The 13,264-nt window shown below is 41.9% G+C and overlaps 1 protein-coding gene across 2 annotated transcripts in view; it reads left to right on the top strand.

Annotated features, from left to right (window-relative positions):
• The first annotated feature begins 538 nt into the window (after window positions 1–538).
• Window positions 539–13,264, top strand: part of CDYL2 (chromodomain Y like 2) — a 61,459-nt gene continuing 48,733 nt past the window's right edge. Inside the window, exon 1 of one of the 2 annotated variants that reach the window (XM_072117532.1) lies at window positions 539–749. In XM_072117532.1, coding sequence (XP_071973633.1) covers window positions 726–749 — 24 coding nt within the window. In that variant the 5' untranslated portion in view covers window positions 539–725. Of the gene's footprint in view, window positions 750–1,549; window positions 1,871–13,264 lie in introns of those variants that run through there. The other variant, XM_072117533.1, reaches the window with a different exon arrangement.

Raw genomic sequence — 13,264 nt, forward strand, 5'->3', positions numbered from 1 at the left:
AGGTTGGGTACAGTGACTGTTATCATCGGGCACAGTGGTTGGCATTATTATAAGGGCTCTTTGGCTGTTATTATTGTTGGGCACAGTGGTTGGCATTATTGTTGGGCACAGTGGCTGTTATCATTATTGGGCACAGTGGCTGGCATCATGAGGTTGGGCACTGTGAATATTCTTTGAACATCGTAGTTTACATTTGGGACCCAGCAGGGGTGACAACTCCAAGATGTGCTGTAATGACAGCCATATTGCTCGTCACTGAGTATATTAGTGCTCAGTTTGGAGCAGTAGGACGACTGAAGGACTCCCAGAGGCTGGAGAGTACATGCTAGTGACTGCTATGGCAGCTGGAGTGGCTGGCATTGCACTGGGGCACAGGTGCCAGCTCCCCTCACAGGTCTGCCGTGTCGTCTTATGTACCGGACCAGTGTGAGGAGGACAAGCACTGCCTCCCTCCCGCTCCCCGCCCCCAATCAGGATGCTGCTGCTGCCGGCGGACAGCCCCCAGCTGTCATGTCACAGACACCTCCCACGTTAGCCCCGCTGCAAGAGCGCCCTCTGGTGGGCGTCCTCGTTGAGTGAGCAGGGCAGGAGCTGGGGCTGCTCCGCTCCGCTCTGCTCCAGCGCTGGTTCTGGCAGCCGCCGCTGCTGTGTGATTCTGCGCACACTGACACCCGGAGTCCCTGTCATCCTGCTGCCGCACACACACAGCCCGCCCCGGTCCCGGCATGGCTTCTGGGGACCTGTACGAGGTATGCTATGCCTTCTGCTCCGCTGCTACGTGCAGGGGTCGCTCACAGAGGGTGGAGGGTGCCGCTGCGCCAGGGGAGGGGGCTCGGGGCACTTTCCATGTGCAGGCCTCGGGAGGGGAGGGCACCTATGGCACTAATGGGGGGTCTAGAGGGTGAAACAACCTGGTAAAGTCAGGATGAGCCCAGGGTGGCGGGCGTATGGCGCTGCCATGGCTGTAGGCGGGTGTGTGGCATTGCTTGGCAGCCGGGGTGCCAGGTGGTCTTCTGTCCATGTGCCAGGCAGAGGGAGACCTGTGTGAATGTGTTTGGAGTAGTCCACAAAGGGTGACTTGTTGACTGCTGCAGAACCTCTTGTTGGGCATGGCCATTAGTCATAGTCCAACTTTCTGAAGTCCTTGGATATTCCAGCAGTCTCCATCCTTTCTCTGGATGATGGACAGGTGAGATGTACAGTGTGGTGCTGCACCTGGTGAATTCCTGCATTGGGGGATTGGTGGCCTGGAAGAGGTGCCGCAGCAGCTGGAAGGTTAGATGTAAGTATGAGTTAGACTTTGATGCTAGTAGAATTAGGCACAGGTGTACATGCCAGATATTGGCGCACTTGTGTACCAGCACCCCCTGTATGTGTGTGTATATAATATATCACTGCTGCAGAACCTCTTGCCGGCCATGTCTGTCAGCCGTTTTATAACATTATAAAATCTTGGTCTGTCTGGGATGTTCTACCTTTTATTGATTTTTATGAATCCTGGGTTTTTGGCGTTGCTGTCCAAAATGGTCACAGAGGTGCTGCAGCAGCAAACGTGTCCTGTTGGGGACACTCGTGTCACTGTGAGATCTGGATATCATGTTATAGTAACGATTACAGCATAATGGAGTGGGAGTGGTTGACGTGATTTGGAGAGGCTGTGTATGGCACAGGTTGAACGTTGTAAGGAGCTATATATGTATAGATGGCACATGCATGGTACTTTATGGACATGGAAATTGGTGGCTGGCAAATGTCCTGTGAGAAGAATATTGATTGACACCGTGCATGAGGTGCTGCAGCAGCCATTGACTCATCTTCCATTTTTAGCGACTGACCAGCCGTAGTGACCTCATTCCTGACATCTTCCTAGGTGAGCCACACATTGCTACACTGCAAAACTGTCCTCTGGTCACTTACCGGTCCTATAAAGATATTGGGTAACATTTATCTAAACTAGTGCAGTCAGTACTTTGTGCAGTTTGCCTGTGGAGTGCGCTAGATTCAAGAAAAGTCATGAGCGGTCTCCAGTAATCTGGCGTCCCCCTGCCCTGCTTTGGGAACTGTGCACCAACTTTTGTTGGTGCACCTTTAACATACAGCATGCTACACCATTCTGCCCAGTCGCAGTAATAAATGTGGCGCATGATCTGACCCTGCAGCGGAATGTGCATAATTTTGTGGCGGTCTTCGCGGACACTTCTTAAATACATGTGCACACAGTGTTCACGTTGTTTCTAGTCTAAAGTCTGACAGAAAGCTGGCACTAAGGCTTTAATAAATGTGGGCCATCAACTTTTATTTTTTTTTTTTGGTACTGGCACACTGGGAAAAGCAGCGGATCTCTCGGGGAACCTTTCTCTTAAAGTTTAGCAATGTGTTTCTCCATAAGCCATTATTACTTATTATCTTAAAGTGGTTGTTCCAGAAGAGAAAAATATGTGACTGTTTTCCCCTGCACATATCCACAGGTTGTGCAATGAAATTGAGCTACAATACTGGATACAACTCATAGAGAGTTGTGGCGATGCAAAGGAAAGAAAGCTGCTGTGTTTTTCTACAGTTTTAAAATTTATTGAAAGATTATGTACATTTGCAGTAAATATATGTCCTCCAAGTGTACTTTTTATATCTAGTTTTGGGAAAGCAGGGTATCAATTGATAGGTGCCATTGAAGCCTGCATGGAGGTTGCCATCGAACTTTCTTAGAGGACTGATTCCTAGATCTGCTCTGATTTGGCCTATAACATAATGGGGCAGATTTACATACCTGGTCCCGTCGTGATCCCGCGGTGCGTTGTCCGACGTGGATTCGGGTCCGGCGTGATTCACTAAGATCATGCGTCCGAGTTCCTTCCTGTCTCGCTGTTGGGCCGAGGTCCGCCGAACTTCACCTTTTTCTTCCCGGTGCATGTGAATGTTTGCTCTTGCGACACAAAACCTTTTTTTAAATTCCGCGGTTTGTCCGACGGCACGCCCCCCGATTTCTGTTGCGTGCAAGCCGGCGCCGATGCGCCAAAATCCCAAGGCAATTCGCCGCAAAACGGAAATATTCAGGAAACCTGTCGAAAGTGCGGCGTTCAGTAAATGAACCCCAATGTCTGACGAAGAGAACGAGTATTCTCCAAAGCTTACCATCAAATACGTATACTCAGTTAGGCTCAAAAAGGTATTGCCTGATTTCTTTACTCTTCTTCTGATTTGGCCAGTAAGTAGATCTGGATAGCAGATATTATGGTGTCAACATTGGTTAGATGGGACTCAACTTTCTCTGAATAATATGATATAAAATCATCTAAACAAACAAATGTTCCAGAGTAAATCCTGCTCCCAAAGGGATCATCTATAACTATTAGAGAGGATTGTCTGGCTCCTCCTGTTGAACCTTGGAGGATGATGGAGAAGTCATGGCTGCATAGATCATGTTCGTGAGCGTTGCGGGTAAATTATAGACTCTACCTATGTGGGTGATACATCATACGCCCTCCCAACGTTATTCTATCGAAAGCACCGACAAACACATTCCGTTGACAAGATGATGTGTCTGTTGTTATTTTAGAAACTCAAAGGGACAGGACAGGATTGATTTTTACCTTGAAACATTCAGTAAACGCTATATTAGGCTGGGGGGAAAAAATCAATTTGTCTATGACCAGATTTATCATATAAATGTTTTATGGTTCCAGCCAGTTAAGCAGCTGAGTGGTGTCGCTACATTTCTGACATGGCCTGCTGTTACTAGGGACATAATCACATTATAGATGTCCAATATGTTAAATAGATGGCTTACACCAATGGTCTGTAACCTGCTGCTTTCTGCTGTGGTGAAACCACATTAAACTGAGCTGTTACCAGAATATCTGTCTCTTTTAAAGGGATTGTTCAGTTGGGAAAATCCATTGGGAAATGTTCTTTTAAGGAATCTGTCTTTCAGATCAAAGCATAACTAAAATTTCAACAAAACTTTATACATCAATTGTAAAAATAATAATAGTAAACTTTGTTATATAATTTTTTTAAACATATGTTCCTTTGTCCTTCTTGTTTCTCTGACTGTATTCCTTCTAGTCCTGTTCTCCACTGACAGCTGAGAGATAAAGGAACCTGATAAAGTGTCTAATAACTTTACTCTTCCCATTGACAGTCTAGTCTAAGGAGGACGCCACTTGTTCTGTGAAACATAATGATATATGATGCAAGGAGTCCATTCTTCCCCACTGTAATCTAGATGATAGTTCTGTCCAGCAGTGAAATATTGTACAAGGAGTCCCTTGTATAACAAGGAGAAATCCAGCCAGTGCTCTTTTTTTTTTTTTTCCCCCCCGACATACCGAGCCTTCATCTCGCCTATGGTGTAGATGTAGAGGAATTGAACCCCTACTACTAGGTTTCCCTAGGGATTCAGCAAGAAGAGATAGTGAGGTGAATATCAATCTATTTATGACAGAATTTTACTGTAATTTGCACCAAAAACAGTGTTGTGCCTCATTTTTTTTGACAGTTTTTAGACACTTTGACAACTAATATGACAAAATGAGTCTATTGCCCTAAAAGAAGCCAGGGTGACCTGACGAAACACGAAACAAGCGTGGGGACTCATTCAGTAATGTAGAGTAGTTTGGGGATGACAAGTTGCAATGGGACAGGACAGCAATCAATTACTTGTTAGACGGCACCTCAGCTGAAATGTTCCCTAATGTACACGGATCTGAGGGTCTCAGCTCACGCAGCTTTGCCGGCAGATCGCATTTTGCCTGGTGTTACGGCAGCACAGACACACTGTGCTGTACTGCTGCAGCTCTGCCAATAACAATACCCTCTTACAACATACAGCCACTACACACTGTACACCACACAGTAGGAGTTAGTAGAATCATGGGAAACCCTGTCTGCATTTCCCATTCCTTCTTATCTACTCAATTGCTAATCACTTGACAATAGCAAACTATGTCAAGCGGGCATTATTTGTATACAAAATAAGTAATCAAAACATTTTTTTTAACAAAATGTTTAATAAAAGTTTATTTTAAAGCTCTTACTCTCTACCAGACCCCTAACCTCATCCAAATCAATCTAATTTGACAGTAGGTGGAATTGTGAATTGCATAAGAAATTTGGCAGCTTTTGTAGAATTTTTAATGGTTTACATGACGTTTGCCTACTTAGATTGTGTTTTTTTTTTTTTTGTTTTTTTTTTTGCCACCAGTGTCGATTGCTGCACCATTTACTTTTGTAAAAGGTGTGACTTATTCCCCAACTCTTTCTTAGACAAATTTGTTACCTTTTAAAATTGCGCAAATTTTTACTCCAAGGGTCAATTCAAAATGAACCAATTGGCCTATGTGGAAGTTTTGCACGTTATGCGTGCCCTCAACCCCCATTGTGTTTCTACATGAACCAAAGTGGAGAGCTCATGCTATGGTGCTTCATGAACATGTAATTCAGCATTTCTCCTGCAGTGGGCGCTGTACGGTTTATTGTAGGGCCTTGGCCATGAGGGCTTATACCAGGAACTTCTACCAAACACCCTGGTAATTTGCAACACATTGACTTGAATCCAAGTTGTGCATTTATGTTTGCGTCATCATTTATTATTATTCTGTAAATTAATGTTGTGTAATTATGACCGGATATTACAGTTTTAGTATACTTTTTATTAATTCTAAGGCGTGCTGGATGTTTTAAGACTCTTAATTTTAAGACTGTTTATTCCTGCAATCATTTTACACCTGCATAGGATTTTATGGAGCTATCTTGTTTGTTGAGTACTTGATTCCTTGTGTACAGAAGTTTGTAGTCCAGTCTTATCTTCACTTTCTAGTAAGGAAGAAGTTGTTATAAAAGTAGCCAGATCAGGGTCAGGAGGGAGTTCTTTTTCCTGCTTTATTCATCTTGCTTGCTTATTCATTCATTCATTCATTCATTCATTCTGATTTTCAGGAAAAAATCGCTATAAAAGTTCCTCATTTCTTCTTCTCAAGGTTGTGTAAAACTTCATCCTAATTTTTTCGATTCCCAAATATTATATTTGGTTGATATGGAAAAATAGTAGTGGATTATTGATTCCAGTAAAGGATTTTTTTTTTAATTAACTTGGAGAAGTTAAAGAGGACCTGTCACCCATAAATCAGGCACTAGGAGCTGCTTACTAAAGTAAGCAGCTCCTAGTGCTTAAACAAACGCCGCGGTAACGCTGTCTAACACTTCGGCGAAGTACAATGTAAAAGCGTTGCGAGCGGGCCGACGATTACATTGTACTCCACTGGTAACGCTATCCTTCTAACACTGCAGCGTTTTTTTAAGCACTATGAGCTGCTTACTTTGGTAAGCAGCTCCTAGTGCCCGATTTATGGGTGACAGGTCCTCTTTAATACAAATGACAACCAAAACTACTTAAAGGGGTTTGCCCATGAAAGAAAATGCTCACATTTTAATCCCCTACTGATGTTTACACAATAAGGATAATTTTCAACCCCCTTACATTACAATTTTACTCAGTTTTATTGCTGTTTTAGCTACTATAATTCAGTGATGGTCAGTGTAAAATCCCAGTGTGTGGGGACTATCTAAGTAGACACTTCATGATTCCTGTGTGCTGACAATGTGCTTAGATTATCATTATTACATTAATGAGCAAAAATAGAACTTTTTGACTTTGCCAATTGGCTGCAATGAAACAAAGAGTTAAAAATTCAATGTCTGAAATCTTTCCGTACAGTAGGTGTTAATTCAGCTTCTCTTTGTTTTCCCTGAAAATACACCCTTATGATATTCTATTCTTTTTTTCTAAGATAATTTAAAGAAGAAATGAAAATGCTTAAAATGTATAAAAGTTTGATATGGAACTATTTTTTAAAGCATCCTTATAAGATGCTAAGTATTAATGTCCGGTAACGGTATTTTTATTTTTTTGCCTAAAGGCATTTTGGTGGAAAATAAATGATTGGTTGTTCCTTAGTGAGACATAGGTCCGTCTTTTGTTTGTCTGTGTTCATTTCTTCCCGTTCCTCTGCTGTATCTTGGTGTTCCCAATTACATTGACAAATGTTTTTACATGTCAGGTTTTTTGTTTCTTTTTTTCCCACAAAATTCCAGAGTAGAATCTTCTTTTTTTCAAAGTAGATCAAAGTCTGTGATGAAGCTGCAGGATTTCTGAATGCAAGGGTTTTGAAAGGATGTGACACCAAGGCATAAAAACAATTATAGTTCCTTTATTCGGGGCACAGCGACATGGTTTATTAGATTAGTTAGTGCGACTGCGAGAGCTGCCATGAAATGATGTGGGAGTTGTTATGGTTCTTCTGAGAATGATACCTTAAATTACTGGAGATGTCTTGAATCTAACGATAGTGGCTTAGAACCTAGTGGATGGGGGTTGTCTATGTGCAGCATTAGAATACGCAGACTAATGTGGATCTTGGTGTCATTCCAAAGACGTGGATGGGAACTTGCTGTAGACATTTCCTCTACTCAAGGTATGCTTCTAAGATTTTAGTGAGTAATATCAATTGATATAGATATAGCAGATCTAGATTTGTCATTCACACACCTTTACCATAAAAATGCTTCCTTTAAAGGGGTTTTCCCACGAAAGAAAATTCTCAAATCTCAATCTCCTAGGGATGTTTACACAATAAAGATCATTTTATCCCCTTACGTTACAATGTTACTCAGTTTTATTGCTGATTTAGCTCCTATTACTCCCTAGGCTGGTCAGTGCAAAATCCCAAGTTGTGGGCGGGGACTCTCAAAGTAGCCACATTATTAATTATCCATCTGGTTCTGTGGGGTGACAATGTTCTGGCTTCTGACATTGTACTAACACACTGATACATAGAAAGAGAGAGCAGACAGATCAGAGATGATGAGATTCCTATTACACTGTCAGTCCTGCTACATCTCTGTTCTCACAGATATTTGCCTGCCTCCCCCTTCCTGCTAGATTACTTATCTGCTTGTAGTCTTTAGCTTGCAGCTTCTCTTTCCTCACGATGTAAGACAGAAAGAGAGACATAATCTCAGCAGCACAGAGCCGCACAAGAATGCAAAATGGCTGCCACCCATCCCTAAGTCAGAAGTTACAGGGTTGTGTCTGGGGGCAACTGAAATTTTGTACACCAGGACTGATAAAGACAGGTTGGAAATATATCTGTGAAATGCTGTATTTTTTTGCTAATAACAGTGAATTATAGAGTGTATTATTTTGTTATCCTGTGTACATATAAGAAACTTTTCTTCATGGGAATACCCCTTTAAATGCTTCTCAACCTGTGGAATTATTTTCATACTTGTTTTATTGCTTTTTTATTGCATTTCACCTAATTATAATATCCTGGGCATTCAGTTTATATGTTATTTCTCCACTATGTGCTCTCCTGGTTTCACACTTTTACTACATTCTTTTTCCTCTTTACATGCATTCTTATAACTTCTGGATTCTTGGTCCTATTTCACCCATGTGTGTGTTAGTTGTCCATTCTCTCTGATTTGCCTACAACCATACAATCTTCTTTGTATTCCTCTTCTAAGGCTATGGCCTTCTCGTCATTCTATTGCTACACCTGTAATGTCTACTTGTTCCACAAATGCAATAGTTCCTCATGTCTTATACATCTAGAACTTTTATTTTCTCTGAAGACTTCAGTCTTGGGTTTCTTCTTTTTCTACAGCTACCACAGCTCCTTTAAAAATTCTTGTTCATCTTCTAGAACCCCCACCCCCATTCATAGTACTATTATTATACATCTATCCCTTGGCCTTTCCTTCTTTGTGAAATGCACATTCTGCTCATCACCTCAACGTCTTTTATTTCTTAGTCCACAAAATACCTACATTACTACAGTTCTTTCCTATCATATATCTTCAACCAAATTGTCTTCTATCTTCTGGATTCTTAGTCATCATACTTTACTCATTTTGTGTTAGTTACCCGTTACTTCTAATTCACCTACAATTATATAGATTTTTAGATCTTAATTTAGATTTTTCTATGTATGAGCAATATCTTTTAGGTTTTCTTCCTCTTATCCATTTGTCCTCAAATTCTCTATGATGCACGTTGTCCCCCACTTATTTTCATACCTCCCTTTCTCTGCACCCCTGTTACTGTTACTCCAATTTCTCTATGATGTCACTTCCCCATTGATTTCTATTTCCTTATATCTCATTTTGTTGCCCCTACCTATTTCTCTTTGTCCCTCATTTTTCTTCCAGGTTTGATGTTAGATCCAAGGTAACAACAATATTGTACTTATAGTAAAAATGCTGTTCCTCCTAAAGGACAAATCAATTTAATAAATTAGATGAATTGCCTGTTTGGTTAGGTGCACCTCCATGTGTCCTATCGGAATCCGAGAACTGGTGGGGAATAGACTCATGGCACCCTTGCAGGGTGTTGTAGTACTGGGCCCCTTCATCAGGTTTCTGTTCTGAATCTCATGGGCAAGGAACCTACTTTTCTATTGCAGAAGCCTTTCTCCAGGCAGAATACCACAGCCACTGCTGCTTATATGGTGTGGTCTATGATTATACATGACATGTTCCATGGACAACATGGAGATTTCCAATGTAAAGTTACTGATATCTCAGGCCTTGAAAGGAACAGAGTGTTAATCTGTTATGAAAACAGTTCTTATTGTTTTTTGTTTTTGTTTTTTTAAATAAGAGTGTTTTGTCCTCCAAGTTAGACATGCAAACACTAACAGTAATGTAAAAATATGTAAAATCGTGGTCTCATTGATCTCGGTTTCTACTACGGATGACTCATTAAGCTTTGTAAAAATTTTCCTAGTTTTGACCATTGACCGCTGTGTTTTTCTTATTCTCTTTTCTGTTTGTGCCTTTTATTTAATATTTGCATGTTCTTCTGGAAGTATGCATCCTTGAAGATGAAAATCGGATATAGAGCCCTCTCCCCCAGTCTTGTTTGTGGAGTTGACTTGTCATTTTCTTTGCTTTTGATACTTCCTTATCTCTTCTACCAGCACTTTTTATATACCAGTTTTAAGTTGTTTCTGTTTTATATCATGATAACATTGCTGCAGTTTTTTCACTTGTTTGTTCACTTGAAATTTTTTTTTTACTATTGTGAAAAACAAACTATGCTCCCAGGGTATTGCTATGCTGAGTCAGAAACAAGAGTGAATGGGGTTTATGCACACTGATCAATGGTTGACTGGGTACTTGAAAAAGTCGATTCACATAGCAGATAATTTGTCCATTAGGACATTTGTACCCATTGGTCAATAAAACTTAACTTTTAATTCTGTACTTAAAAGTGGACCAACCAAAAAACGAGAAAAATGTTTAAAATTTCTCAAGCAGTTCTTGCTAAAGGCAGTGTACTCGAGGGCATGTATAACAGTAGAAGTGCCCCACAGTAATTGTGTAGCAATCATGCTGCTCCGTTATGGCTCTCCAATGTGACCACGGAGCTGAGTTGGTGCTCTATAGGTGTGTGCACCCTATCCCGCAAAGCCTCTTCCCCTTTAGAGATCGCACCATGCAAGGTCTAGTTGAGTGCATGTATACTCTAACATACGGACTAAGCGTGCTAAGGGGAGGAGGGGAGAGGGGAAGGGAGGATTCCTATATGCTTGCCCTATTATCTGAGCACTCACTACAAACACACATTTATACAAAAAATTTTTAGCTGCCTGGAGGAACTGATGATTCTAAAAACATTCACACAGTAGCCCCCCAACATGTTTCGCCACAAAAACGTGGCGTCCTCAGGGGTACCGGGCTATAATGCGGCACTTCATGTCAGTCTACTCTTTATAAGCTTTCAAAGTATACGTCATGGTTGAGGCTGCAACCGATGTCCAATCGGTGACAGGGAGGCTTGGTTCTGGTTACCAATCCCCTTCGGGCTGTGACGTGGTATAATTTGCATAATTATTCACGCATGTCCGTGAGCTTACGGCCATAGGCGTCTATTCATAGGATATCCTACGGCGCATTTCTGGAGACTTAGTATAGATTCGGCCAGTCCGATGGGTTCACTGCGCATGTCCAAGGACTTTGTGCATTCCATGCGGAATCGCAAGCGACTTTCTGCGCGTGCCCGGGGACTTAGAAGACGGGCCATGTAAAGTCGCGATCAACAGGTAAGTTGAGTGCATCTATCTTTGAACTTAGTCGATGTCTCACATGGTACGTATTCACTGTGGGACTATATATTCTTTTAAGTCTCCGCTAATGGTATATAGGGGGGGAACCAGATCATGGTGAGTTAACTGACTCATTTATTACACCCAGAAACTTAGGGCTCAGAACGAGATGTGTGTGCTTTTGTCACAGGGGACGGATTTTTATAGCTAGGTAGTCACTGACCCGTCTCAGAGCTAGGGACAGCGCAGTGAATATAGTATGTTTATTGGCCTCCATACATGTATTGGCAAAAAATATACAAGTAAAAGGTATAGACGACTGATATAGAAAGGAGTGCCTGAATTTTGGTCAGGTCCTAGCAGTAATATTTTACTTATTATTAATGTGCTGATTCAATCTTCTGATTGTTAGGTCATGATAAGTCAGGATAGGTCAAGCATTGTGTGACTAACGGAAGCAAGGAGAAAATTGCAGAAAAGCCGCATAGTTAAAACCTTCATTTAATCCCTTAGGGCTCAGGGTCCCCAGCTTGTAGATCCATTTGGCTTCTGTTTGCAGGAGTCTGCGGTCCAGATCTCCACGTCTAATGCCTGTCCGTAGACAATCGCTGCCCCAGAAGCGTAGTTTTTCGAGGTCTCCCTTATGTACAGATCTCATATGTTTGGACAGAGATGTGTCCTTATTTGTTCTGACTGTACTCAGATGTGAGGACAGCCTCTTCCTCAGTTCCTGTACAGTCTTGCCTACGTATAATTTTGGGCATGGGCATTGTGCCATGTAAATGACACCAGATGTCCTACAATTAATGTAGTGTCTGATTTGATACGAGCGATTGTTGTCAGAATCCGAGAATTCTCTCATTCTTGGCATATATTTACAAAATGAACATGTCCCGCATGGGTACGAGCCTAGAGTACGGGATGGCAGCCATGTAGGGTGGATCGTTCTTTTTTCGGTATAGTGGCTATGTATAAGTAAATCCTTGATATTTTTTCCCCTACGGTATGTTATTGACGGATGTGCTGTAACGGCCGTGCGTACATCCTCATCTGCCATCAGCAGGGGCCAGTATTTTTGAAGTACTTCAAGGACCTGAGGTGTATACCCGTCAAAGGTTTCTATGCATCTTATTGGTCCCTGTCTGTCTGATTTGTCGTGGGTTTTAAGAAGGTCCTCCCTATTCGATGCTTTTGCTCTATGGTAGGCCCTATGTAGGGTCTTTTTAGGGTATCCTCTCATCACAAATCGATTGTAAAGGTCCTGGCATTCTTTTTGGAAGTCTGCTTCAGTCGAGCAGTTCCTCCTAGCTCGGAGATACTGCCCGACTGGAATGCCCCTTTTAAGGGGTATTGGGTGCAAGCTTTGCCAGCTGAGCAGATTGTTTGTGGAGGTTTCTTTTCTATGGATAGACGTTTGTATCCGTCCCTCTTCATCAATCATGATATTTAAATCTAGAAAGCAGATGTGTTTATTGTGAATTTCTGAGGTGAAGTGCATGCCTATTTCGTTGTTGTTGAGGCAAGAAACGAATTTTTTAAAAGTGTCTTGATCACCTTCCCATAGAATCAGTATATCATCGATATACCTTCCCCAAAAAATAATGTGTTTGGTGTATTCTGTTAGGTCGTCTGAAAAGACTATGACGGATTCCCACCACCCTAAAAAAATATTAGCTTATGTTGGTGCACATATGGTCCCCATGGCGGTGCCCTTCACCTGATGGTAAAAGGCACCGCCAAAGAGGAAGTAATTGTGTGTAAGGAGAAACTGCAGTAGTGAAACCAGAAAAGTGTTGTGTTTTTTGTACTGTATGGCTTTGGTGCTAAGAAAAAAGTTGACTGCTTTTAATCCTAGCGGATGTTGTATATTACTGTAGAGAGCCTCCACGTCCAGGCTTGCCAGGTAGGTGTTTTTTGGTACCGTAATCTCCTGTAGTCTGGTGATCACATCTTTTGTGTCACGTAGGTAGGAGGGTAAAGAGGTGACAAGTGGACGTAAAAGTTTGTCAATATATTCGCTTATGCCTTGGGTGAGGCAACCTGTACCCGAGACGATTGGTCTACCGGGTATGGGTGTCATTCGCTTGTGCACCTTTGGCAAAGCGTAGAATGTTGGTATAGTTGGCTTGCTAATACAAAGGTACCTAAATTCATCT

The sequence above is a fragment of the Engystomops pustulosus genome, chromosome 7 (assembly GCF_040894005.1).
Source record: "Engystomops pustulosus chromosome 7, aEngPut4.maternal, whole genome shotgun sequence".
NCBI lineage: Eukaryota > Metazoa > Chordata > Amphibia > Anura > Leptodactylidae > Engystomops > Engystomops pustulosus.